The sequence below is a fragment of the Myotis lucifugus genome, unplaced genomic scaffold (assembly GCF_000147115.1).
Source record: "Myotis lucifugus unplaced genomic scaffold, Myoluc2.0 scaffold_138, whole genome shotgun sequence".
NCBI classification, from domain to species: domain Eukaryota; kingdom Metazoa; phylum Chordata; class Mammalia; order Chiroptera; family Vespertilionidae; genus Myotis; species Myotis lucifugus.
Window position 1 is genome coordinate 1162107 of NW_005871186.1, and position 24520 is coordinate 1186626.

General features: G+C 43.3%; 1 protein-coding gene across 7 annotated transcripts in view; it reads right to left on the reverse strand.

Moving 5' to 3' along the window:
• RNF121 (ring finger protein 121) overlaps nucleotides 1-24520 on the reverse strand; it is a 63365-nt gene that overhangs the window by 32312 nt on the left and 6533 nt on the right. For 5 of the 7 annotated variants that reach the window (XM_023758728.1, XM_006094501.3, XM_014460711.2 and 2 more), the window contains exons 2-3: nucleotides 7165-7202; nucleotides 3488-3629 (exon numbers count right to left, since the gene is read on the reverse strand). In XM_023758728.1, the coding sequence (XP_023614496.1) occupies nucleotides 3488-3629; nucleotides 7165-7202 (180 nt within the window). The remainder of the gene's footprint in view (nucleotides 1-3487; nucleotides 3630-7164; nucleotides 7203-24520) is intronic. The other 2 variants (XM_006094503.3, XM_006094502.3) reach the window with 1 other exon arrangement.

A 24520-nucleotide genomic window follows, 5' to 3' on the forward strand; every position in this document is an offset into this window, starting at 1 on the left:
AGCACAGTTAATGTTTGGGGTCAGGTGCCTCTGTGGTGTGGGGCCGTCCTGTACAGCAAGCATGTCAAACTCGCAGCCCACAACAAATATTTTTGCAGCCCAGCCAATATAACGGTATGTAAAAATCGTTCTAATAAAAATTTCATAGCTTAATTTTTACAATATCCTGTTACACATAATCTACACTAATAAAAGAGAAACATGGTAATTAGCGTACGACTGCTACCCTTTTCATTGGCTAATCAGTGAGTATATGCAAATTAACTGTCAGCCAAGATGGCGGCCGGCAGCCAGGCACTGAAGCGAGCATGAGGCTTGCTTGCTGCGGACTCCAACGTTCCCCGCCTCACTTGCCGGCCTCTCAACTGCAAGTCTAAGCAACTATGTACTATGTTGCAAATAAGAAGGTAAACAAAACCCCAGAAACCTTCGGACTGAAACCCAGCCAGACCGAAACATTGTATCCATGTTTTCAGCAGCGAGGCCTCAGAGCTAAAGCTGGCCCAGAATAAAAAAAAAAAAAAAGAAGAAGAAAACAAGGAGCGGTTGGGAGCTTTAGTCACTCGCCACCCAGAAAACAGCCCTCAGCCCCTTACCCAGACTGGCCAGGCACCCCAGTGGGGACCCCCACCCTGATCCAGGACACCCTTCAGGGCAAACCAGCCGGCCCCCACCCGTGCACCAGGCCGCTATCCTATATAGTAAAAGGGTAATATGCCTCCCGGCACCGGGATCAGTGGAGCAGCGAGGCTCCCGGCACTGGGATCAGCGTGACAGGGGGCAGCGCCCAAAACCCCTGATCGCCCTGCGGCTCTGTGTGTGACAGGGGGCGGCGCCCCAAACCCTGGTCACTACAGGGTTGTGATGTGACCCTGATAAGCACAGAGCTCCCCTATCAGCCCTACTCTGTGAGTGACAGAGGGGAGCTCCTCAACCCCCTGATCGACCCTGCTCTGTGCGTGACAGGGGGGGAGCTCCCCAACCCCCTGATGGGCCCTGCTCTGTGAGTGACAGGGGCAGCGCCCCAACCCCCTGATTGGCCCTGCTCTGTGAGTGACAGGGGCAGTGCCCCAACCCCCTGATTGGCCCTGCTCTGTGCGTGACAGGGGGTGGCGCCCGCAACCTCCCCATCGACCCTGCCTTGAGTGTGACAAGGGGCGGTGCCCCAACCCCCCAATCAGCCCTACCCTGAGCATGACTGAGGGTGGCATCGCAACCTCCCGATCCGCCCTGCTCTGTGCATGACAGGGGGCAGCGCCCCAACTCCCCAATGGGCCCTGCTCTGAGCCCGACCAGGGGCTGCACCCAGGGATTGGGCGTGCCCTCTGCCACCCGGGAGCAGGCCTAAGCCAGCAAGTCATTATCTCCCGAGGGGTCCCAGACTGCGAGAGGGCACAGGCCGGGCTGGGGAACCCCCCTCCCCCCCAGTGCACAAATTTTTGTGCACCGGGCCTCTAGTATATATAGTATATATATAATGACAGATTTCTTTCTTTCCAATTTATATGCCTTTTATTTCTTTATTTTATTTTTGTTAATCCTCTCCCAATGATATTTTTCCATTGATTGTTAGAGAGAATGGAAGGAAGGGAGAGAGACAGAGAAACATCAATGTGAGAGAGATACATTGATTGATTGCCTCCCGCACGTGGATCAAGCCTGCAACCAAAGTACGGGCCATTGACCAGAATCGAACCTGCGACCCTTCCTTCAGTCTACGAGCCAATGCTCTATCCACTGAGCCAAACCGGCTGGGGCTTTTATTTCTTTTTCTTGCCTAACTGCGTTGACTAGGACTTCCAATACTATGTTGAATAAAAGTGGTGAGAATGGGCATCCTTGTCTTGTTCCTGATCATAGAAAAAAAGTTTTCATCTTTTTACCAATGATAGTATGTTTGCTGTGGGTTTGACATAAATGGCTTTTATTTTGTCTAGGTATTTTTTTTCTATGCCCACTTTGTTGAGAGTTTAAATCTTAAACAGATGTTGAATTTTGTCAGAAGTTTTTTCTTCATCTATTGAGATGATATAATTTTTATCCTTCATTTTGTTAATGTGGTATATCACAATGATTAATTTGTGGATGCTGGACCATCCCTGCACCCCTGGAATAAATCCCACCTGATCACAATGCATGATCTTTTTACTGTATTATTGAATTAGATTTGCTAATATTTTGCTGAGGATTTCTGCATCTATGTTCATCAATATGTTGGCCTGTAATTTTATTTTTTTGTAGTATATTTGTCTGGTTTTGGTACCAGGGTAATGCTGGCCTCGTAAAATGAGTTTAGAAGCATTCTCTCCTCTTCAATTTTTTGGAAGAGGTTGAGAAGAAAAGCTACTAAAATCTTCTTTGAATGTTTGACAGAATTCACCAGTGAAACTGTCTGGTCCTGGACTGTTGTTTTTTGGGAGATTTTTTATTACTGATTCAATCTCCTTACTAGTAATCAGTATATTCAGATTTTCTGTTTCTTCATGATTCAGTCTTGAAAGATTATGTTTCTAGGAATACACCCATTTTCTTCTAGGGTGACTAATTTGTTGGCATACATGGAATATCTTTTCCCATCCTCTTACTTTCAATCTCTGTGTCTTTGTATCTAAAGTGAATTTCTTATAGCCCTGACTGGTATTTATCAGTGGTTAGAGTATTGGCCCACACACCAAGGGGTCCCAGATTCGATTCCCAGTCAAGGACACATACCTAGGTTATAGGTTTGATTTTCGGCCTTGGTCAGGGTACTTGTGGGAGGCAACCAGTCAATGTGTCTCTCTTACGTCAATGTTTCTCTCCCCCCGCCCCACACCCTCCTTTCGCCCCTACTCTCTCTAAAAAGCAATGGAAAAAAATATCCTCAGGTGAGGATTAACAAAAAATAAATAATAAAATAAATAAGTAAAGTGTGTCTCTTACAGACAATATATAAATGAATCATAGTGGGGGTTTTTAATACAATCTGCTAATCTCTGTCTTTTAATAGAATTTAATCCATTTACATTTAAAGTAATTGCTGATAAGGAAGGATTTACTTCTGTCATTTATGAGTATTTCTCTGTATGTTTTATGTTTTTATTCCTCATTTCCTTCATACTGCCTTTTAAAAAAAATTAATCTAAATCCTACCTGTAAGATTTATTGGAGGCTCCACCTTCCCAGTCAAGTGATCACTTCTCTCCCTCTATTTCAATAGTTCCTAATGAATATCTCCTTCATGAATATGTCCCAAAATATTTAAAAGGAAGGGCCTACCTTTTCTGGCCATAAAAATAGTCTCAGGTTCTATCCCTGTTTTCACCCTCTGAATCACTTGCACCTTAAACACACACCCACCATACACAATTCACCATTCATACATAAAGTTCATTATTATTGTCCATTCTCTGCCTACATGTGGCTTGGCTTAGGCTGGATCCTAGAATACTTAGGAAGGGTCTCTTGATTACTGGCAGACAAAGAATAGAGAGTCAAAATGGCTTACATTGTAGGAGCGAGGATGCCTCTGCTTCCACTGCACCAGGAGCAGCTGGGCCACCACCAAGGTAGCGATGAGGATGAGGACCATTTCGGCATGCATGGCTTCGTGACCACGGTGCTTGGCATGCATGCGTGCATGCTCGACCCTGAAAGTCAAACAGATGGGTTTAGCCAGGTTAGGGCTGGTGTGGTGGTAAAGAGGTAGTGCTTCCCAGGGATATTCTACCCGTCCAAAGTTCAGAACACACTCCTGTATTTTGCAGCAGTAGGGTACTATGCATATGCCCTAGAGCAGCGGTCCAGGAGCAACCGCTGCTCCAAAGGTTGCCTTAAACCAGTGGTCACCAACCTTTCGAACCTCATGGATCACCAGTGGTCCACGGACCACTGGTTGACGACCGCTGCCCCAGAAGACAAGGCATTCTGATATAGAATAGGGGTTCTATGGGCCCCAATAACCAAGCTCAGCTATTGGATTAAATGTGGGTGGTCTGCTGCCTGCCTCCAATGGCAGATACAGCTAACACCTTTCCTGTTGCAGGAAAGAGATCCCAGAAGCTTGTGTCACTGCCCATTTCAGACCTATTTAATTCTGTCGTTGAAAAGAAAACATAACCCAAAGAGAAGATTATAGCCACAAAGCCCCATAATCTTAGTGATATTTATGATACCAATAAAGGAGTAACACTGCAAATGTGTGATAATTCTAGGGTTAAAGTTTTGCTTTATTTATCCTACCCTCTCTGTCAGGACCAAGGATCCTAAAAACTAGTTACAGCCTGAAAAATCTAAACTGCTTTGACTTTATATTAATTCAAGAGTGACTTCACCATCAACATCCACAGGGAAATAGCCTCAAGGACTTAAACTCTTACTTAATCTAAGGCTGGCATTCTCTTGTCCAGAGGATTGGCAGCAAACTATTTCCTTGGTCTATACAGGCAAAAAGCTTTCTCTAAGAACAGAGAAGAATAGTTACTCCTATTACTCTGGGTCAGAGTCAGCCAAGGGAAAAGAATAAGGAAAACTTAGTCAGAAAACCAAATACAAATATAGCCTGTGGTCAGTAGCTTTTGTATAAGTTTTCCATGTATAGGGGTATTAGGGAGGGAAGGAAAGGACAACATAAATGGTATCTTCACGGAGTTCCCAAGGGCAAGAAGAACACAGTGGGATGAAATATGGGTAAATAATAAAGCAAATATAGCAAAAGGTAATTGTAGAATCTAGGTGGTGAGTGTAAGGGTGTTCACTGTGCATTTCTTCATGTTTTCTGTACGTTTAATATTTTTTAATATATAATGTTAGGGGCTAAAACTCAGTGGGCAGCCAAATGTCAGTCAGCCAGCCAGCCACAGCACCTAAGGGTGCACTCTACATAAAACACTATCCAGGGTGAGAGAATCTGACAAAAAGATAATAAGGTTAGGAGTAAGAAACTTTAACCAGTTAACTGCCACAATATTTTTAATTTAACTTAAAAAAGTCTGCCACTTCCGTCTATAGACACTTATGACATACAAATGGTTAAAGTTGTGGCCTTGACCAAGAAAGTTAACAACTCTACATCACAATTTCTTCATCTGTCAAAAGGAGTCCATATCTTTTCCACCTCCTTCATAGGCTTATTGTGAGAATAAGCTAAACTAAAAGGACAAGTAACACTTTAAATGCCTTAGGACTGTGGGGAATTATAGATAAGAAATACATTTCTTGTTCTCAGACAGTATATAACTGAATGGATGTGCACAACAATGAAAGAATCTAGAAAAGACCAAAGAAGACATCTATTTCAAGTTCCCACTCAATGGAAAAATTATTTTTGATATCCTTTGTATGAAATACTTCCACTGGCTTAAGAACATATGCCTTGTCCTGACTGGTTTGGCTCAGTGGATAGAGCATCAGCCTGTGGACTGAAGGGTCCCGGGTTTGATTCCAGGCAAGGGCACATGCCCCGGTTGTGGGCTTGATCCCCAGTTGGGGGCGTGCAGGAGGCAGCCAATCAATGATTCTCTCTCATCACTGATGTTTCTATCTCTCCCTCTCCCTTCCTCTGTGAAATAAAAATATTAAAAAAAAAAAAAAGAACATATGCCTCTTAAAGTTATCTATTCTAGAACCAGCAGTGTCTGACACATTGTAGGTACTCATATGTGCTTATGAAGGACTAACACTCCAATGCTTTAAGAGGTAGGAGTGCCCGAGCTAGTTTGGCTTAGTGGATAGATTGTCGGCCTGCGGACTGAACAGTCCTGGGTTCAATTCCGGTCAAGGGCACATGCCCGGGTTGTGGGCTCGATCCCCAGTAGGGGGCGTGCAGGAAGCAGCCAATCAGTGATTCTCTCTCATCATTGATGTTTCTTTCTCTTCCCGTCTCTTCCTCTCTGAAATCAATAAAAAGATATATATGGGGAGGGGGGGGAGGAGGTTCTCTACCTCTTAATATACCATAATTATTAAAGGTATTTCTTTAATAATTAGATAATGATACAAAATCTATCTTTCTATAGCTCCAGGACCTAAACCTACACTCTGGAACAATAAAGGACATATCCACTCCTCTTTTCCAATGCTGCCCCTTCAAAGATTGCTCATGATCTTATTTTTTAAAAACAAAACCAAAAACTATCCTGTTCCTATCACCATTTTCTTGGCCTTTTTAGTTCTAGGTATTTATTTCTTTTATTTATTTTTAGTTCTAGATCTTGTAAATACTATTCATATAACATAATGTGAAGACCATTAATCCTGGTTGCATTCTTCGAGACATTATTTAGCCAAAGATCTTCTTATACTATAGTGTCTACAACATCCAGTGTGGCCTCAGTGTAGCAGAGCACAATGGCACTGTCCCTACCTTAAGGCTGATAACATATTTCTATGAACATCTTCCAAATCATGTGAATTATTTCAGTAGCTGAGGTACACAACTGGTGTATATTAAGCTTAAAGTCATCTAAAATCTTGTTGGGTTTGTCATATGCATTAATATCTTTGCCATTCTATATTTTATAATCAATAGTTTTAATCTAAAAGGTTTTTTTCTCATTATTAGGTTTTATTTGGTTGACTTCTCACTGGTCAGCCATCTTGTGAAGTTTGTGGGGCAATCACTCTGAAACTCCTTTACTAATTAGAAATCATGACAATATTTGTTGGCCCACTCTGGTTACACAGCAAGTTACCAGCAAGTTGAGATCTCCCATTTTCTCAATCAGATCCCTCTACCTATTTCATGCATAATGATGATAATGTTAATGATGATAATCATCTTCAAAGTAGGTAACACTGGAGCTTACCACATGCCAGGCACTGTTCTAAGAATTTCACATATATTAATCCTCACAACTCTATGAGGTACAGGTACTATTTTGATCCACACCTGACAAATGAAAAAAACTAAGGCAAGTTAAGTAACCTGCACAAAATCACATAGCTAGGAAATGGTACAACTAGTATTAAAACCTAGGTGGATAGTTTGGTACAATTATGCATTTGCTTCCCAGGACCAAGGGAGCTACCCAGAAGTGACCCATGTACTGGAAAAAAATCCCAAAGACCTAGCCTACTGGTCATGAGTCACTGTCTCTCACAGACACGGAAGCAAAAAGAATAGAACTCTATTAGTTGGATTACCCGATAGTCCCCAGCCTGAGGGGCCCACACTGTCACACTTACCTCCATTGCTCCTCTGGGGAGAGGTGTGACATATCAACCTGTAGAAAGACACCACCAAAAAAATCCATTACTGTCTTAGGCTGTCCCTGCCCAAAATAAGGTGCTTACACATTCATCAATATCCACCAAGGAATTACAAGAAGCTTTAAGTGTCACAATTTCTATGAAGCCTTCCCTAGTACTCTACTCCCCACTGATCTCTCCCTTCTAGAACTAACCAGTAACTCTGGCTCATGTCTATGACTGCCATTGTTTTGCATGTCTGTGCTAGGCAATAAGGACAAAAGAATGAACCTAATTCCCAAGATTCTCACAACCTATGAGATAAAAACATAATATTTCTTTATTAGATATCAAAGACTTGCTATGGAAGAAAAAAAAAGCGGGGTGGGGGTGGGGGGGACTTCTCATCCAACCTATGGCGTGACAGATTAGTGAAAACTTCCTGGAGGTGAGATGTGAAATACTACCTCAATGAGGAAATTAGAGAAATATGTTCCAGGAAAGGACTAACATAACCATGAAGTTACAAAGCATACAAACAATTGAGAATGGGGTGGGGTCCCTCCGCCTTGCTGGCGATTGGGGCTGATCAGGGCCATCTCTCCCAGTCCCGGGGCCGGTGGCCTGGGAGGGACCTCAGGAGGGCTCCAGGGCATGTCCAGCCCTGTCTCACCCAGTCCTGATCAGCAGGACCCCAGCAGCAAGCTAACCTACCGGTCAGAGCATCTTCCCCCTGGTGGTCAGTACATGTCATAGCGACTGGTCAGTCGACCGCTCGGACACTTAGCATATTAGGCTTTTATATAGAGAGATTGTAACTCACGGCAAAGAATGCTTGGGGCACACTTTCCCTCCAGCCCCTGGTTTTGGAGCCCTCATGTCCTTCCAAGACTCTGCTCACCCTCTTCAGCTGCCACACGAAGTAAATTGCATCGTGTGCATGGAAACCCTTTGCAGGCTCCATGGGTGTGTCTTTACTTTGCTGCAGTTCCGATTACCCCAACATGAGGAGAGACACTCTCATTATCAGGTAATACCATCGTGGTAAGACCCCTACTCAGCCTACTGCAGCGGTTTTAAATAGGCCATGGGTCGCCCTAGATGGTTTGGCTCAGTGGATAGAGCCACAGCCTGCACACTGAAAGGTCAATTTCAGTCAAGAGCACATTCCTGAGTTGTGGGCTCAATCCCCAGTAGGGGGTGTGCGGGAGATAGATCGATTCTCTCTCATCATTGATGTTTCTATCTCTCTCTCCCTCTGCCTTCCTCTCTGAAATCAATAAAAATATATTAACAAAAATAAAAATAGGCCATGAATCAAACATTGCTACTCTCCATCCATCCAGTCCCCTCACACCCTCCTTTTGTCTTCACCCCCCCGTCCCAACACACACTCTGCTGGGGTCTGTAAAATGGGGTCAGAATTTCTACTTTAACTAAGGGTGATGCTTCCACACGGCCCTCCTTCCCCAGCCCATCTCTGTCCCCAGTCCTGTGGGGTCTCTCCCTCCCTCCCCTTCATCTAATTTGGTAGGCCCTGCTCTGCCCCCTCCTCCTGCAACCTCCTGTCTGCAGCCTCCCCTTTTCTTCTAAGGGGGCGGAGCTCTCCAAAGGCGAGGCGGGGCTGTGTGGGGCTGTGCAGCTGTGGAGGCGGGTGAGGGGGAGCCCAGGCGGGGCCTTTGAGGAGAGCTGGGGTGACTGGTCACAGGGAGGAGGAGGGAGAGACGTGGAGCCTATCCCGTGGGAGAGGTACCGGGCTCCTCGAATGCCCCCACCCAGCAGCTTTTCTAGGCCCCTGAGCAGCTGTCACCCTCTGCCACTCACTGCCTCCCACTTCCTTTCAATGTTTAGACTCAGTTTCTCCGACTCAGCCCTGCCCTCCTCTCTGCTGCGACCCCAGGAGCCCGAGGCCACCCCTTGGCCTCTGGCAGGTGTGCCTGGACCATCCCCCCAACCCCCATAATGGTGCTACCCACTCTCCTGGAGTAGTTAGTGAAACTTAACAAATAAAATGAAGCAGCTCTGAAGATTGTAAGTTGCGCACTGAGAATGCCACAGGCTGCAGAGATCTGTTTAGTCCAGGCTCTCGGATCACGCATAGCAGCCTCCCCCACCACCTGGTCCCTCCTGGCTCCCGCCTCCACCCGGGGCTCCGGTCAAACCCTGGGAGCTTCCTGAGGGCTCTCACCTTACATCTCACTTTCCAGTCCAGCTCACCAGCACCCGCAGCAAGCTAACCTACTGGCTGGAGCATCTGCCCCCTGGTGGTCAGTGCACATCATAGCAACTGGTCGAGCAGTCAAACTCCTAGCCAAACTTCAGTCCAGGGGACAATTTGCATATTGGGCTTTTATTATATAGGATAGCCAAGGTATGGAAGCTACCTAAGTGTCCATCAACAGATGAATGAATAAAGAAATTGTGGTACATGTATACAATGGAATATTACTCAAGTCATCAAAAAGAATAACATCTTGCCCAGCTGGTGTGTTTCAGTGGTTGAACGTCGACCTATGAACCAGGGTTCAATTCCCAATCAGGGCACATGTCTGAAAATGTGGGCTTGATCCCCAATAGGGGGCATGCAGGAGGTAGCCGGTCAATAATTCTCTATCATTGATGTTTTTATCTCTCTCCCCTTGTCTCTCCCTTTCCCTTCCTCTCTGAAATCAATAAAAATATATTTTTAAAAATTCAGACATTTTTTGTGGATCCCTGAGTACTGTGCCTATTATACCTAATGGATAAGTTAGCCCTGGGTCCTGTTGTCTCACCAAGCTGCCAAGTCACTTTGCTCTGAGATTCTCTTTTCTTTTTCTTTCTTTTTTCCTTTTTAAAAATCTTTATTGTTGAAAGTATTACATATGTCTCCTTTTTCTCCCATTGTGAAATTCTCTTTTCTAATGGGTCTACCTGATCAAACAGCCTGAGGATTAAGTTCACACTAAATCTCACACTGCCTAAATCCACACACACACAAAAAGGCAACCTCACTCCACTCATATAAACACTATAAAGTCATTGGGCAGCCGAAACCGGTTTGGCTCAGTGGATAGAGCGTCGGCCTGAGGACTGAGGGTCCCGGGTTCGATTCCGGTCAAGGGCATGTACCTGGGTTGCGGGCACATCCCCAGTGGGAGATGTGCAGGAGGCAGCTGATCGATGTTTCTATCTCATCCATGTTTCTAACTCTCTATCTCTCTCCCTTCCTCTCTGTAAAAAATCAATATATTTTTTAAAAAAAATAAATTAAATAAAGTCATTGGGCAATCATTTGACAATAATGTGTAGTCTGTATTCAAGAAGGGTTTATTTACATTCATAAATGATCAAATCCAAACAAAAAAATAGACATGTCATTGACCTACAAATGCCAAAGTCACAGGAAGCATGTTCCTGGCATCTTAATGATACCAGGAATAAATATTTGTTTGTTTGTTCATTTGTTCATTCATTAAATCACAAGACAGACATAAAACAAAGTCTCTTTCCTTATAAAACGTAAACTTGCATTCTAATACAAAAGACATAATAAACATGTAAATAAGCATTTATTTATATACATTAAATAATTTCTGGTAGCAGTGTTCTAAAGAGACGAAAGAGTTAAAAAAAAAAAAAAAGAGCTGTTTTGTTGCTACATGTAGATACTCTAGTTCAGCAGTCGCAGCCAACCGGTGGTCCCACCGTGGCGACCAGTCAGTCGACCGCTGCTCTAGTTTCCCCAAAAGGTTTCCAAAATTGAACACACTGGGTGGGATGAACAGTGAAAGTGAGCCCATGTGGTATATCTTCATTCCTTGGGGTTTAACTCATTCCCACGTTTTACCCCAAGAAATGGTTTCAGGGCAACAACTACCTTTCTCAGTGAAGAGAAAGTTGTAGGTCCTAATCTGGCATGGCTATTTATTTGATTTATTCCAAAGAACAGGGCACTTCTCTCCATGCCTCAGTTTCCCCACATATAAAATTGGGGCAGGGGGGGAGGGGGGTTGGCTTAGGTGATTTTCAAAGTAGTAATTCACACCAAATTTGTCTAACTCCAAAGCTTTGAAGTTAGCTATAACACTCTGGCTTTCCAAACCCCCAGTTTATTTAGTTACCACTGAAGTTAAAGCAAAATGCCTTCAGTGTGGTGAGGTGTGATATAATAGGTTGTGACCAAATTAAATCAATGAAAATGTACCAAGTGACTACTATATTCATCCATCACTCAGGGGATGGTCCTTTGCTCTGGCTTCAGGTACCTGCTAACTGCAAAGGGACCTAAACTCTGGAACCCCATCCACCAGGGCAACCTAGCATTTCAGAGGTCTCAGTTGATCCTTCCAAGAGTTAAAGACTGATCAACTTTGCAGCTAAAGACCTCATTCTTTCACAAAATATTAGAGATGACTAAGTCCAACCTTTGCTCTTGAGGTATTCACAGTCAGAGGAGGAGGGGCAGGCTATTAACCAAAATATGATATGATAAGGATAACACTGACATATAAACAAAATGCTGTGTAAGCACAGAGAAAGGAGAGATTAGCTAGCTTCTAAACCTGGTATGAATACAGCACAACAACCAGGCTGACTGCCTCTATCTTGTGGACAGATACAGTGATCTGCTGCATAATTAGAATAAGTGAAGTCCAAAGGTTCACAGGCTACCCATATTTGTGGCTCCCCGTTCTCCTCTCATTCACATTTTTTCTCCAACTCCTTAGACTTGCCAAGAATTCAAGACCAACAAATCGAAGTAGAACTACCTACCTCACTTTTCAGAACTCATAAATCATCTGGGGATTATGCTTAGCCAAACAGAAAGGCCTAACATGGACAGCACACTCTGGGCAGTGAAGTGCAAGTAGATACTAGCTGTAAGAACTGCTGTGGCTGCTGTCTGCCCCCCACCCCACCCCTCCTACCATCAGACTGGCTTGTTATTTCTCAGACTGGCTTCCTCTCCACCTGGTCCTCTTCCCTCACTCTTCCCTATATGCACACCAGCTTCCTATACATTCTACACTTTTCTACCCATCCATAAGACCCAATCCAGACATGACCTCTTCCAGGAACCCTTTCAGAACAGAATTATCCTTTCTATGAAGTCCTAATCTGGACTATTCAGGTGCTGATCACATTTACTCACCTAGGAAATCTCTCTTAAATTTTTCATTGCCACACCTCCTTAGTACAGACTCTATCCTTGCTCTCTCCTAGATGAATGCAGTGACTTTCAAGGTGATCTCTCTAACTCTGATCTTGCCGGAACAGATTCATAATATAGGAGCAGCCACAATGATCTTTATCAGACACATCTGACTGTATTCTTGACCAATTCTGATAACCTTATATTACCTGCGGCTTAAAGTCCAAACTCCTTTGCATGACATGGAAGGTACTTCATAATTTGGTCCAACAAGCTACTTATCTCACCACTCCCCACCAAATGGCTTACACTCTAGCCACACTGAACCACCTACCAGTCTTCCCTTTTATCCCTCACTGCTTCTACTAAAAGCTGCTACTGTCTTCTCCCGCTAGAATTCTTTCCTCGCCTTCACTGTCTAGTTCATTTCTATTCACTCTTTAAAATGCCGCTCAAATATAAATTCCTTTGTGAGACATTCTCCAACTTTATTCATTCACACATCCATTTGACAACTGTTAACTGATCAGATGTTAAGCTCTAGGCAGGGATACAATAATAACTAACAGCTTCACACTCAAGGAGCTTAAAATCTGGTAGATCTCTGAAGGTGAAGTAATTCCTTTCCTCCTCTGTTCTCCCACAAAATTTTGCAACTTGCACATACCTCCAAGGTCACATTACTTTTATATTTGTTTCTGAATCTGTTTCCATTGCTGGGCTCTAATCATCTTGAGGCCAAGGATTGTTTTTAAAGCTTTACTGAGGTATAGCATCCACTTAAGATGGATAATTCAATATTTACAGAGTTGCTCAATCATCTTATTTTAAATAATTTCCATCACTCTAAAAAACACACCTCATGCTAATTTGCCAACTTCCTATTCCCACACCCAACCTAGGCAAACACAAATCTACATCTCTACAGATTTGCTTTTTCTGGATTTTTCATATAAATGAAGTTTTATAATATACTAGAGGCCTCGTGCACAAAAATTTGTGCACTGGGGGGGGGGTGTCCCTCAGCCCGGCCTGTGCCCTCTCACAGTCTGGGACCCCTCGGGGGATGACCACTTGCTGGCTTAGGCCTGCTCCCCGGGGGATTGGGCCTAAGCTGGCAATCAGACATCCCTCTGGCAGCCCGGCAGCCCTCGGGGGATGTCCACTTGCCAGCGGGGAGCAGACCTAAGCTGCAGTCAGACATCCTTAGTGCTGCTGAGGAGGCAGGAGAGGCTCCCACCACCACCGCTGTACTGGCAGCCATTGGCCTGGCTTGTGGCTGAGCAGAGCTCCCCCATGTGGGAGCGCAATGACCACCAGAGGGCAGCTCCTGCATTGAGCGTCTGCCCCCTGGTGGTCAATGTGTGTCATAGTGACCAGTCATTCCCAGTCTTTCTGCTGTTAGGGTCAGTTTGCATATTACCCTTTTACTATATAGGATAGAGGCCTGGTGCATGGGTGGGGGCCAGCTGGTTTGCCTTGAAGGGTGTCCCGGATCAGGGTGGGGGTCCCACCTGGGTGCCTGGCCAGCCTGGGTGAGGGGCTGATGGCTGTTTGCAGCTGGTCACACCCCCTTCAGGGTGGGGGTCCCCACTGGGGTGCCTGGCCAGCCTAAATGAGGGGCTGATGGCTGTTTTCAGGATGGCCACACCCCCTTTAGGGTGGGGGTCCCCACTGGGGTGCCTGGCCAGTCTGGGTGAGGGGCTGAGGGCCGTTTTCAGGCTGGCAGGCGACTGAAGCTCCCAGCCTCTCCTTTTTTTCTTTTTTTTTTATTCTGGGATTTATTTACCTTCTATAATCGAAACATTGTTGCTGTCACTGGCGCTCCCAGCTCTGAGGCCACGGCCGCAGCCAGCTGAAAGCAGGTATCTGGGGTTTGTTTAGCTTCTATAATTGAAACATTGTTGCTTTTGGAGCTTAGAGCCGGGCCACGGCAGGCGGGGAACCTTGGCTTTCTCCATCACTGGAGCAAGCAAGCCTCATGTTCGCTTCAGCTGCGTGGCTGCCAGCCGCCATCTTTGTTGGCAGTTAATTTGCATATCGCCCTGATTAGCCAATGGGAAGTGTAGCGGAGGTACAGTTAATTACCCTTTTTGTCTTTTATTAGATTAGATGGTCTTTTTTGATGGAATTCTTTCACATAGCATAATGTTTTTCAAGGATCATCCATGTTATAGCATACATCAGTTCTTTTCTTTTTCTTGCCAAGTAGCATTCCACTGTATGGATATATATCTTATTTATCCATCAGTTTTTAGACATTTGGGTTGCTTCTACTTTGGGCTAATATGAATGATATTGCTATGAACATTTGTGTATAAGCTTTTGTTTTAATTTCTCAAATATATACCTAGGAGTAGAATTACTGGATCATATGGTAACTCTATGCTTAAGAACTGCCAAACTGTTTTCCACAGCCACTATACTATTTATCATTTCCACTAGCAATGTATGAGGGTTCCATGTTCTCCACACTTTTAACAACACTTGTTATTATGTGTTTTTTTTTTAAAATATATTTTATTGATGTGGGATCTCTGGTGGCTAAATGATGTTGAACATCTTTTCATGTGATATTGGCCACTTGTATATTTTCTTTGGGAGACTCCTGCACATCTCCTACTGTGCCCGCAACCAACGTACATGCCCTTGACCGGAATCGAACCCGGGACCTTTCAGTCTGCAGGCCGATGCTCTATCCACTGAGCCAAACCGGTTTCGGCTATTATGTGTTTTTTTATTATGTGATCACTAGTGAGTATAGAAGTGGGATCTCTGGTGGCTAAAAGATGTTGAACATCTTTTCATGTGATATTGGCCACTTGTATATTTTCTTTGGGAGAAAAGTCTATTCAGATTGTCCATTTTTAAGTGGGTTCTTTATCTTTTTCTTGTTGAGTTGTAAGAGTTCTTTATATATTCTGAACACGTGTCCTTCATCAGATATTTTCTCCCATTTAGCAATCCTACTGGGTGTCAAGTGGTCCAAGAATCATTGGAATGTTATTCCTCTTTGTGTTTCAAAGAACTAGCACATAATCTGGCACATTGGATGTGTTCAATAAATGTTAGATGGATGTTACATAATGCCTTACTCATTCAGTATCCCTCTCACACTTCACACCTAGCACTAGACACAAACCACATACTTTGGAAATACACAGAGACTGAATAATTCCCTCCTGAACAAACAATGGGGATGCTGCTGAAGTAACCAGAGGAACTGGGAAAACCATCTGAAAACAACAGAACTTAATTTGTATATATTCACTGCCATCAGTCACCCCCAAAACAGCTACTCTCTCTGAGAAAAAAGAAGCAACTTTTGTATAACCCATTCCTTCAGTAGCCCACACTCAGAAGTAGATATCAAAATTCTTCATCACTTAGAATACTGGCCCCTCCCTCCAATCCCTTAGCCAGTGGAAGATATCAAGGACATGACAGAATCACAAACTATGCTCATTCCTAGCAGTGAATGATACTTTGGCTCTATTTGAAGTGCCCTTTCTTCTTAAGGAACTCAGAACTTGATCCAAAGAGACAGGCTGGCATCTGGACCGCATCAGAGATGTAGAGCTAACAAAAGTGCTCCATCCTCTATGGCTACTAAGTTAGAAAGTGAGTCTTCCTCATAAGAGAAATACTAACATGAAACCCTACATCAGTGGTTCTCAACCTTCCTAATGCCGTGACCCCTTAATACAGTTCCTCATGTTGTGGTGAACCCCAACCATACAATTATTTTCGTTGCTCCTTCATAACTGTAATTTTGCTACTATTATGAATCGTAATATAAATATCTGATATGCAGGATGTATTTTCATTGTTACAAATTGAACATAATTAAAGCTTAGTGATTAATCACAAAAACAATATGTAATTATATATGTGTTTTCCGATGGTCTTAGGCAACCCCTTTGAAAGGGTCGTTCGACCCCCAAAGGGTCGCGACCCACAGGTTGAGAACCTCTGCCCTACATGATCATTAATAACAACAATAAATACTTTGCAAACTTAATACAGCATACAGCTAGGACTAAAGGATGCTTTGGGGAGAATGAAGAACACAGGTGGTTGCACCAGAAGGCCTAGGTCAGTGTGGAAGGAAATGTCTCTACCATCTTTTCCTTCCTTTTAATTACTCAAGTTACAAATAAGGTCCTTCAATCTCATGCCCTTCTTAGCCAGTCACTGTGTCACCCAAGTTCAAAATTTTCTGGTGTCCCAATGCTGCCTATAAAAGAAAGTCAGAACTCCTCAGCAGGCTACACAATGCTCTCAACAAGAACACTGAAAGTGAGCTCTTGTGACCACACCTGACCACAATCTGATCCCAGACTGCCTTTCCAGTTTTACCTTCCTCTGCCCCGCAACTCCTCTGGCACTTAACATATGCTCCCCTGTACTATGTATAATATACCAGAAAGTACATGCACTCTGGAAGTAGATAAATCTGGAAGCCCCTTACCTGTATTAACCCCTAGAGTGCCAGGGAGCGCAATCACGCTCCTCCTGTCTTTCACCAAAAGTGCCAGGAGCTCTATCAAAGCTTCGAAATGGCGTCCAGTTCTAAGTCTGCTTTTATTAGTGATGATGATATTACTAAACCAATGTAGTAAAGGTTTCCTTAAGTTTTTGAATATGTAACTTCATTTACTTGTGATTCATAATTTTTTTCCTAAACTGCTGTAAAATCAGCAAAAATGCCTTGGCAATTTTAGCATAGTTCCTAGGATATTGGTTGGCACTCAAAGGGTTAAGGCAAGTCTTCCCTGCTCTTTAATCTCTTCTCCAGTTCTGTACCCAGAGTGATCTTTCTAAAGCAAACCTGATTCATGTCACTCACCTAAAGCTCTTCTGTAGCTAATCATCCATTACAGATAAAAATCCAGACTCCTTAGCACAGCATATAAGGCCTCACGTGATCTCACACAAGCCTCCCTTTCCAGTCTCCCTACTTTCTGATTACTCCCCACCTTCTACTCTGATGCTTCAGTAATACTAAACTACACACAGTTCCCTGGCAATGCCATTCTCTCCCTCTCACCTCCCACCTTGCACATGTTGTTCCTCGGCCAAGAGGACCCTTCCCTTCCTTCTTTAATTGGTTACTTTCTAGTCATCTTTCATACCAGCTAAAGTGCCACTTCTGGGAAGCCTTTCCTGATCCCTTGCCCACCATTTTCTGTGCTCCCAGAGATCTCTGTGCTTCTCTGTATTACAGTTGTTGTTACATCTGTTTAATAGTAAATGACTAACCATTCCACTACTAGACTATGAGCAGCCTGAGGACCGGGCCTATGTCTTCATTATCCTTCACAGCTAAAATAGTGCCTGGTAAATGCTCAGAGTATGTTTGATCAATGAATAAATGAGTGAACAGAATTCTCCCCCATAGACATGAGATTGGCATAACAAATAACTTTATTAATATTTTAAGCTGACAATATTAAAGCTTGCAGTGCCTTACTGACTTGCCTAACAGTGCCTAACACCTGTGCGATAGAACTAGGATAAAATGTCAGATCTTCAGAATCCCAGACCAATGTTCAGACATCTCCCCTGAGTTCTAAATTCACATTTTCACTTATCTAATTAACATCACCACTTAGACGTTTAAATAGCAACATCTCAAACTTAATGTGGCCAAATAAAATTTTTTATATTTCCTCCCTCCCCCTCCAAATTTCTTCCCTGGTCATTCCTATTTCAGCAAGAGATACCATCAACCATGCTGTTGCCAATTATCAAATCAGAGCAAAACAAATCCAAAAAACCTGAAAGTTGAACTTAATTATTTTCTTTCTCTTACATCCATGTCCAATCCACCAGCAAGTCCTGTAGACTCTACTTAAAACACATTCTAGCCCTGCCAGTTTGGCTCAGTAGATAGAGCGTCGGCCTGCGGACTCAAGGGTCCCAGGTTTGATTCCAGTCAAGGGCATGTACCTTGTTGCGGGCACATCCCCAGTGGGGAGTGTGCAGGAGGCAGCTGATCGATGTTTCTCTCTCATTGATGTTTCTAACTCTATCCATCTCCCTTCCTCTCTGTAAAAATTCAATAAAATCTATTTTTTTTTAAAAACAAACACATTCTAAATTCATCCACCCCACTCCCAACTACAACACTATCATTTCTCATCTGGACTGCTGCAATAGTCTAATTGCTCTCTTTGAATACCCCCCAATGCAATTCCTGAAAACAGCCAGAAAGATCATTTTTAAAATGCAAATCTGCTCACTTCTATTTTTAAAGCCTTCCAAAATCTTTTCATTGTACAATCAATAAAATTCAACATGTTTAGCAGCATCTACAAGTCCGTACAGATCTGACTCTGCCAAACTTCCTAACCTCAAATGGTACTACTTTTCACCTGCTTACTATAATTCAGTCACATTGGCCTTCTTTTTGGTCCCAACACATGCTTAGCTCATTAGCACCAACTGGAACTTGCTTCTCCCTCTACCTGACACATGTCTGCTTCCAAATCTTCATATCAGCTAAAGTGTTAGGTCTTCATTATTCAGGTCTTGGTTCAAATATCACCTCCTAGGAGGCATTCCATAACCACCCTACAGCTCTTTATCACATAACCCTCAGAGCACTTACAACCATTTGGAGTTATCTTGTTTGTCACTTATTTGTTATCTACTCTGATGCTCCATTAGAAAATAACTTCAGTCCTAGCCGGTTTGGCTCAGTGGATAGAGCGACAAACTTCAGACCAAAGGGTCCCGGGTTCAACCGGTCAAGGGCACGTACCTCGGTTGCAGGATCCTCCCTGGTCCAGGCCCTAGTCAGGGCAACATGCAGGAGGCAACCAATCAAAATGTGTTTCTCTCACATCGATATTCCTCTCTGTCTTTTCTTCTTTCTCTAAGAAATCAATAGAAAAATATCCTCAGGTGAGGATTAAAAAAAAGGAAAAGGAAGTAACTTCACAAGAGCAAGGACCTTGAAGCATAGATTGTCTCTTTATCCATATATGAATTCCCAAGACCAAATAAAATGTCTGGCATAATTAAATGCTCAATAAACACATAATTAATTTTGAAAATAGTGAATCCATATTATAGACTACACCAGCAATAGAGATCACAGAGTCACATCACCAGGGTCAAATTCCAACTCCAATTACAAGCTATGTAACCCTGAATAAATTACTTAGCTGTGCCTCAGTTTTTCCTCATCTAGAAAGTAAAGATAATAATAGTATTAAAATAGAATTAAAAGAGCTAATGCTCTTTCCTCTGAAGAGCTCAGCATACTGCCCTAGACCATGGCAAGCACTAAAAAATTAGCTATGTCCTAGCCCAGTGGTTGGCAAACCGCGGCTCTCAAGCCACATGCGGCTCTTTGGCCACTAGAGTATGGCTCTTCCACAAAATACGTGTGGGTGCGCACGTACAGTGCGATTGAAACTTCATGGCTCATGCGCAGAAGTCGGTTTTCGGCCTGGGCGAGTCTATTTTAAAGAAGTGGCGTTAGAAGAAGTGGGGGGTGTCGGTTGGTCGGCAACGGGCCGCGGGATACGCAGCGCGGGGGAGGTACATTGTTTTGAGGTACTTTCGCTGAGGTCGACCCCTTCCAACTCTCCCATCCACACTCGTCTATCTATACAAGACGAGTGTGGATGGGAGAGTTGGAAAGGGTCGACCTCAGAGAATATACCTCAATCAGATTGAGGACGTTTTTAGGAAAGGCCAGCTTAGGAGTACCCTAATTAAGTTAATAACAATGTACCTACCTATATAGTTTAAGTTTAAAAAATTTGGCTCTCAAAAGAAATTTCAATTGTTGTACTGTTGATATTTGGCTCTGTTGACTAATGAGTTTGCTGACCACTGATCTAGCCGGTTTTGCTCAGTGGTTGGAGTATCGGCCCTTATGGACTGAAGGATCCATTCTGGTCAAGGGCAGTACTTCAGTTGTAGGCTCCATCCAGTCCTGGCCCCGGAGCATGTGCAGGAGGCAACCAATTAATGTGTCTCTCTCACTTTGATGTTTCTCTCTGTCTCTCCCCCTACCTTCCATTCTCTCTAAAAAAAAAAAAAAACACCAATGGGAAAAATATCCTCGGGTGAGGATTAACCAAAAAGAAAAGTTAGCTATTATTGTTACCATTGGAATAAAAGGAGAAAAGATTGTTTCTGCAAGGCCCTAAGTAACAGACACAAGAAGAGGTTAGGCTCAATCATATGGGCAGTGGGGAGTCAAACATCACTGGAGGCCTCTTAAGCAACAGAGGCATTCAGTTATTGAGAACACCCTACTGGAAGGGGGAAGGGCAGAGAGAACACAAACCTTAGCAGAGCTTATGCACTCTGCCTCCAGCTCTCTGTTTCTCCTTTCTGCACTGTTTCTCTCTAGTTGCCCAGGGCTAAAAGCCCCATGGCCATTAACTCTGCATCCCCTTGGGAAAGTTGCACTTTAGAGGGAACTAATGAGTTTATGTTTACCTACAGATTCTCCTCTGAAGAGCAAAGAGATAAAGGATGTCCAGAAGGGAAAACAGCCAGGCCCATGGCTGAGTGGTTGAGCTAATCAATGATTCCCTCTCATCATTGATGTTTTTCTCTCTCTCTCTCTCTCTCTCCCCCACTTCCTCTCTGAAATCAATAAAAATATATTTTTCAAAAACTATTATCAAGAAATACCTTTCCCAACCCTCAAGAAATAAAGGAATCCACACATGTTTAAAAAAAAAAAAAAGAAAGGAAAACACATCCTTGGCCAGTGTTGGTAAGTGGTTAGAGCGTTGGCCTGGAAACCTAAGGGTCGTGGGTTCAATTCCCAGTCAAGGGCACACACCTGGGTTGCAGGTTCAATCTCCCCATGCGGGAGGCAACCAATCGATGTGTCTCTCTCACATTGATGTTTCTCTCTCTCCTCCATCTTCTTTCTCCCACTCTCTCTAAAAAAATTAATGGAAAATATATCCTCAGGTGAAGATTAACAAAACAACAAAAGAAAACACAAATAAAATGGAGATGAAGAATGACACCAAATGAATGATCCTGGGTTGGCTTTCATGGAGTAAACTTGTAAGCTCTCAGGCCAAATAGCCCCAGGTGGACTGAACCTACACTCCTCAGAGGCATTCTCTGCAAGAACATGTGCCTCTCCTTGGGTCAAAGATGTAAAGAAGCAAGATCTGGGAAAAGGAACAGAGGACTAAGACATTGAAGCTACAGAAATAATAATTCTAGCCCAATTTGAAGAATTTTGCAACAGAGGTATTCAAAGAGGGAATAGACTTACTATAGAATGATAAGCTCTCTATCATTAGAGGTGTTTAAACATAGACTGAGTGATCACTTGCTGGAGATGTTCAACATGGGTGGATGGGATGGACTAGATTTTTTAAGATTCAAGCTCAATAAACATTTGAAAATCTACTCTATGTTAGCTACTGTGAGAGGTTAGGTATTGAGAACACAGAGATGAAGAATGATGCCGTTATGTCCTTCAAGGAGTTCACTGACTGACAAATGGGGGAGACAAACAATGCAACATGGTAAGTGCTGATAGAAATCTATATAGGGAGCTACGGTGGCAGAAAGCAGGGCCTCAAGATTCTGTGCCTACAACTCACTGGTAAGAAGCAATATGGCATTAACTTCCTCTCTGTAAAAATGAAAACACTTCATACGCAGTTTATAAGCAAATATTTGTCAGGTACTATTGTGTTATACCAGAACAGATATGTCAGTTAGCCTTTGTGGTTTAGTCAACACTTCCTTAATCTTTAGCAGAATCCACACCTACAAACATTCTCATTTATTCAATAAATATATTGGTGTCTACTATGTGCCAAGAACTGAGGAACGTACAGAGATGAAAAAGATAGTCCCTGCACTCAAAGAGTTAGAACATTTGTCTTCATCTTTTCTTCCTCTCTCTCTCTCCAACCCCACTTTATTGATCAGATGGCACCTATTTCCTTCTGGAAGTACAGTGGGGCCTTGACTTACGAGTGCCCCGACTTGAGTTTTTTGAGATACCAGCTGTCTCTCGGCCGATTTTTTGCATTGAGTTGACAGAGTAATTTGAGTTAACGAGCTCCTTAACAAGCTCGGTCTCAGAACAAATTAAACTCGTAAGTCAAGGCCCCACTGAGATCAGTTATTAAGTCATAAGGTTAATTTAAAAAGTGACTTAAGAGACCGAGAGCAGAGCAAACTGCAGAGCAATTTATAGCAGATACAGAAGGCCCCTCCCTAGAAATAACATCTAGGCCTCAGTTGTATTTCAGCTCCAGACCCAGAAAAGCTGCAAAACCAGGTGGGTGACACCAGGACCAGCTACAATGGCTCACTAGCCCCTGCCCTGACACTGACCAATTGGTGGAGACCATAGCCCTGAGGAGCACATCTAGAAAACTGATGAATATTCTGCTGAAACTCTCCCCTGAGATTTCCCCTAAGATTCCAGCCTGTGAGAAAGATATAAAGCCTCAAGACAAAGGGCCCAGTATGTGCTCTCCCTCTGGGGAGCAACCCCATCCGTTCCCTTAGCCCGCTTCTTCCCCCTCCCCCCCAGGCATGCCTATCCTAAACCCTAAAGGACCCCATGAGGCTTGCAACCAGGGGAGCAATGGGCAGCAGCAGCTCATCCAAGGCTAACCCCTGAACCTGATCCCAAGGCCCCCTTTACTCTGACTTCCCAGAGAGCTATGGCAGCCCAGCCTCGGCCTCTCCTGTTGTTTCTTCTATGCTAAGACCTTTCTTGTTTTGCATCCCCAGCTTTAATAAATGTTCCCTCATAGTCAAAAAAAAAAAAGTGACTTAAGAAGCAAGAGTGAGCTGAGGATGGGAAGTGTAATGGGAAACCAAACAGGAAAGACTGTCTGTACAACAGGTGTGTGCCAGAGTATGAGATTCTGATCACATAAGAAGTCAAAGGTTATGGTTCTGGCCGGATGGGTTCAGTTCGTTCAAGCTTTGTCCCATACACTAAAAGGTTGCAAGTTTGATCCCTGTTTGGGGCCCGTATGGAAGGCAACCAATCAATGTTTCTCTCTCTCTCCCCATTCCTCTTTCTAAAATTAATAAAAACAGAACCTTGGGTGAGGATTTTTTTTAAAAGTCAAAGGTTATGGAATTCCAGGTCATATGTAGGCCTTTTTGTCTAGAACTTTCCTATCACCATTTTTCTTCTCTCATCCAATATTATTAGCACAGATTGTTAACAATAATTATACCTTCATTTGTCCAGTCATTCACTAGTATTTACTGAGTACCTGAGAGGAATTGTAGGAAACACAAGGCAGAGTTAGACACTAGAATCCAGGACTTTCAAAGCTGTGCTCTAGAAGGTCATCTAATCCAAACCTATTATTTTACAGATGAAGAACTGAGGTACAGGGAGATTGGAATCCTTCATGAGTTTGTATCTTCACACATTTACTGAATCATACCCTATGCCAAGAACAAGGAATATAGGTATGGATAGGACTTTCAAAGAGAATCTAGTCTTAAGGGAGAAACAGACAGCATGACCCCAGTCAAATCACCTCTGTAAATGAAGTCCCACACTTACACAAAATGTCTAGTGGACAATATGGAAAGGATAAAGCCAGTCATATTGCCCAGAGTGCTTAAGAGCACAGGTGCTAGAGTAGTCTTAGATTTAAACCCCAGCTCTGTCACGTGGTTGTATGATATTAAACAAGTTAAATATTCTATGCCTGTTTCCACATCTGTAGAATGGGGATAACCATAATAGTACCTGTCTTGTAAGGTTGTGGTATTAATATGCATATAAAACACTTATGCACAGACCTGCTACTCCTAGTCTAGAACCTAGGTCTACTGTTTACTACTCTAGTTTTCCCCCCCACTACACCATGCTACTACTCATTTTACATGCCTTTAAAAAATTCAAAAATAAATGGTAAGATAACCAAGATTAAATTTCAGTCACACATGCCTCAATCCCTCAATAAGATTTTGGCTTTCACAGATAATCCCTAGAGAAGAAAACCCCTGGAAACAAAAAACACGTATCAAATGTCTAGAGGGAGAGACCCACAAGAGAAAAAACAAAACAACAAAACAGTGATTACTACTTAAAGAAGAAAGGATGGGAATTTCCACAGCCTGCCTGCTGGGGTTTACCAATCTAGCTGGGAAGAGGAGATATGCATAGATTGCCATTTTCTCCTTGATGTACCCACTTGTCACAGCACAATTTTGTTTATCTACCTATGCTAG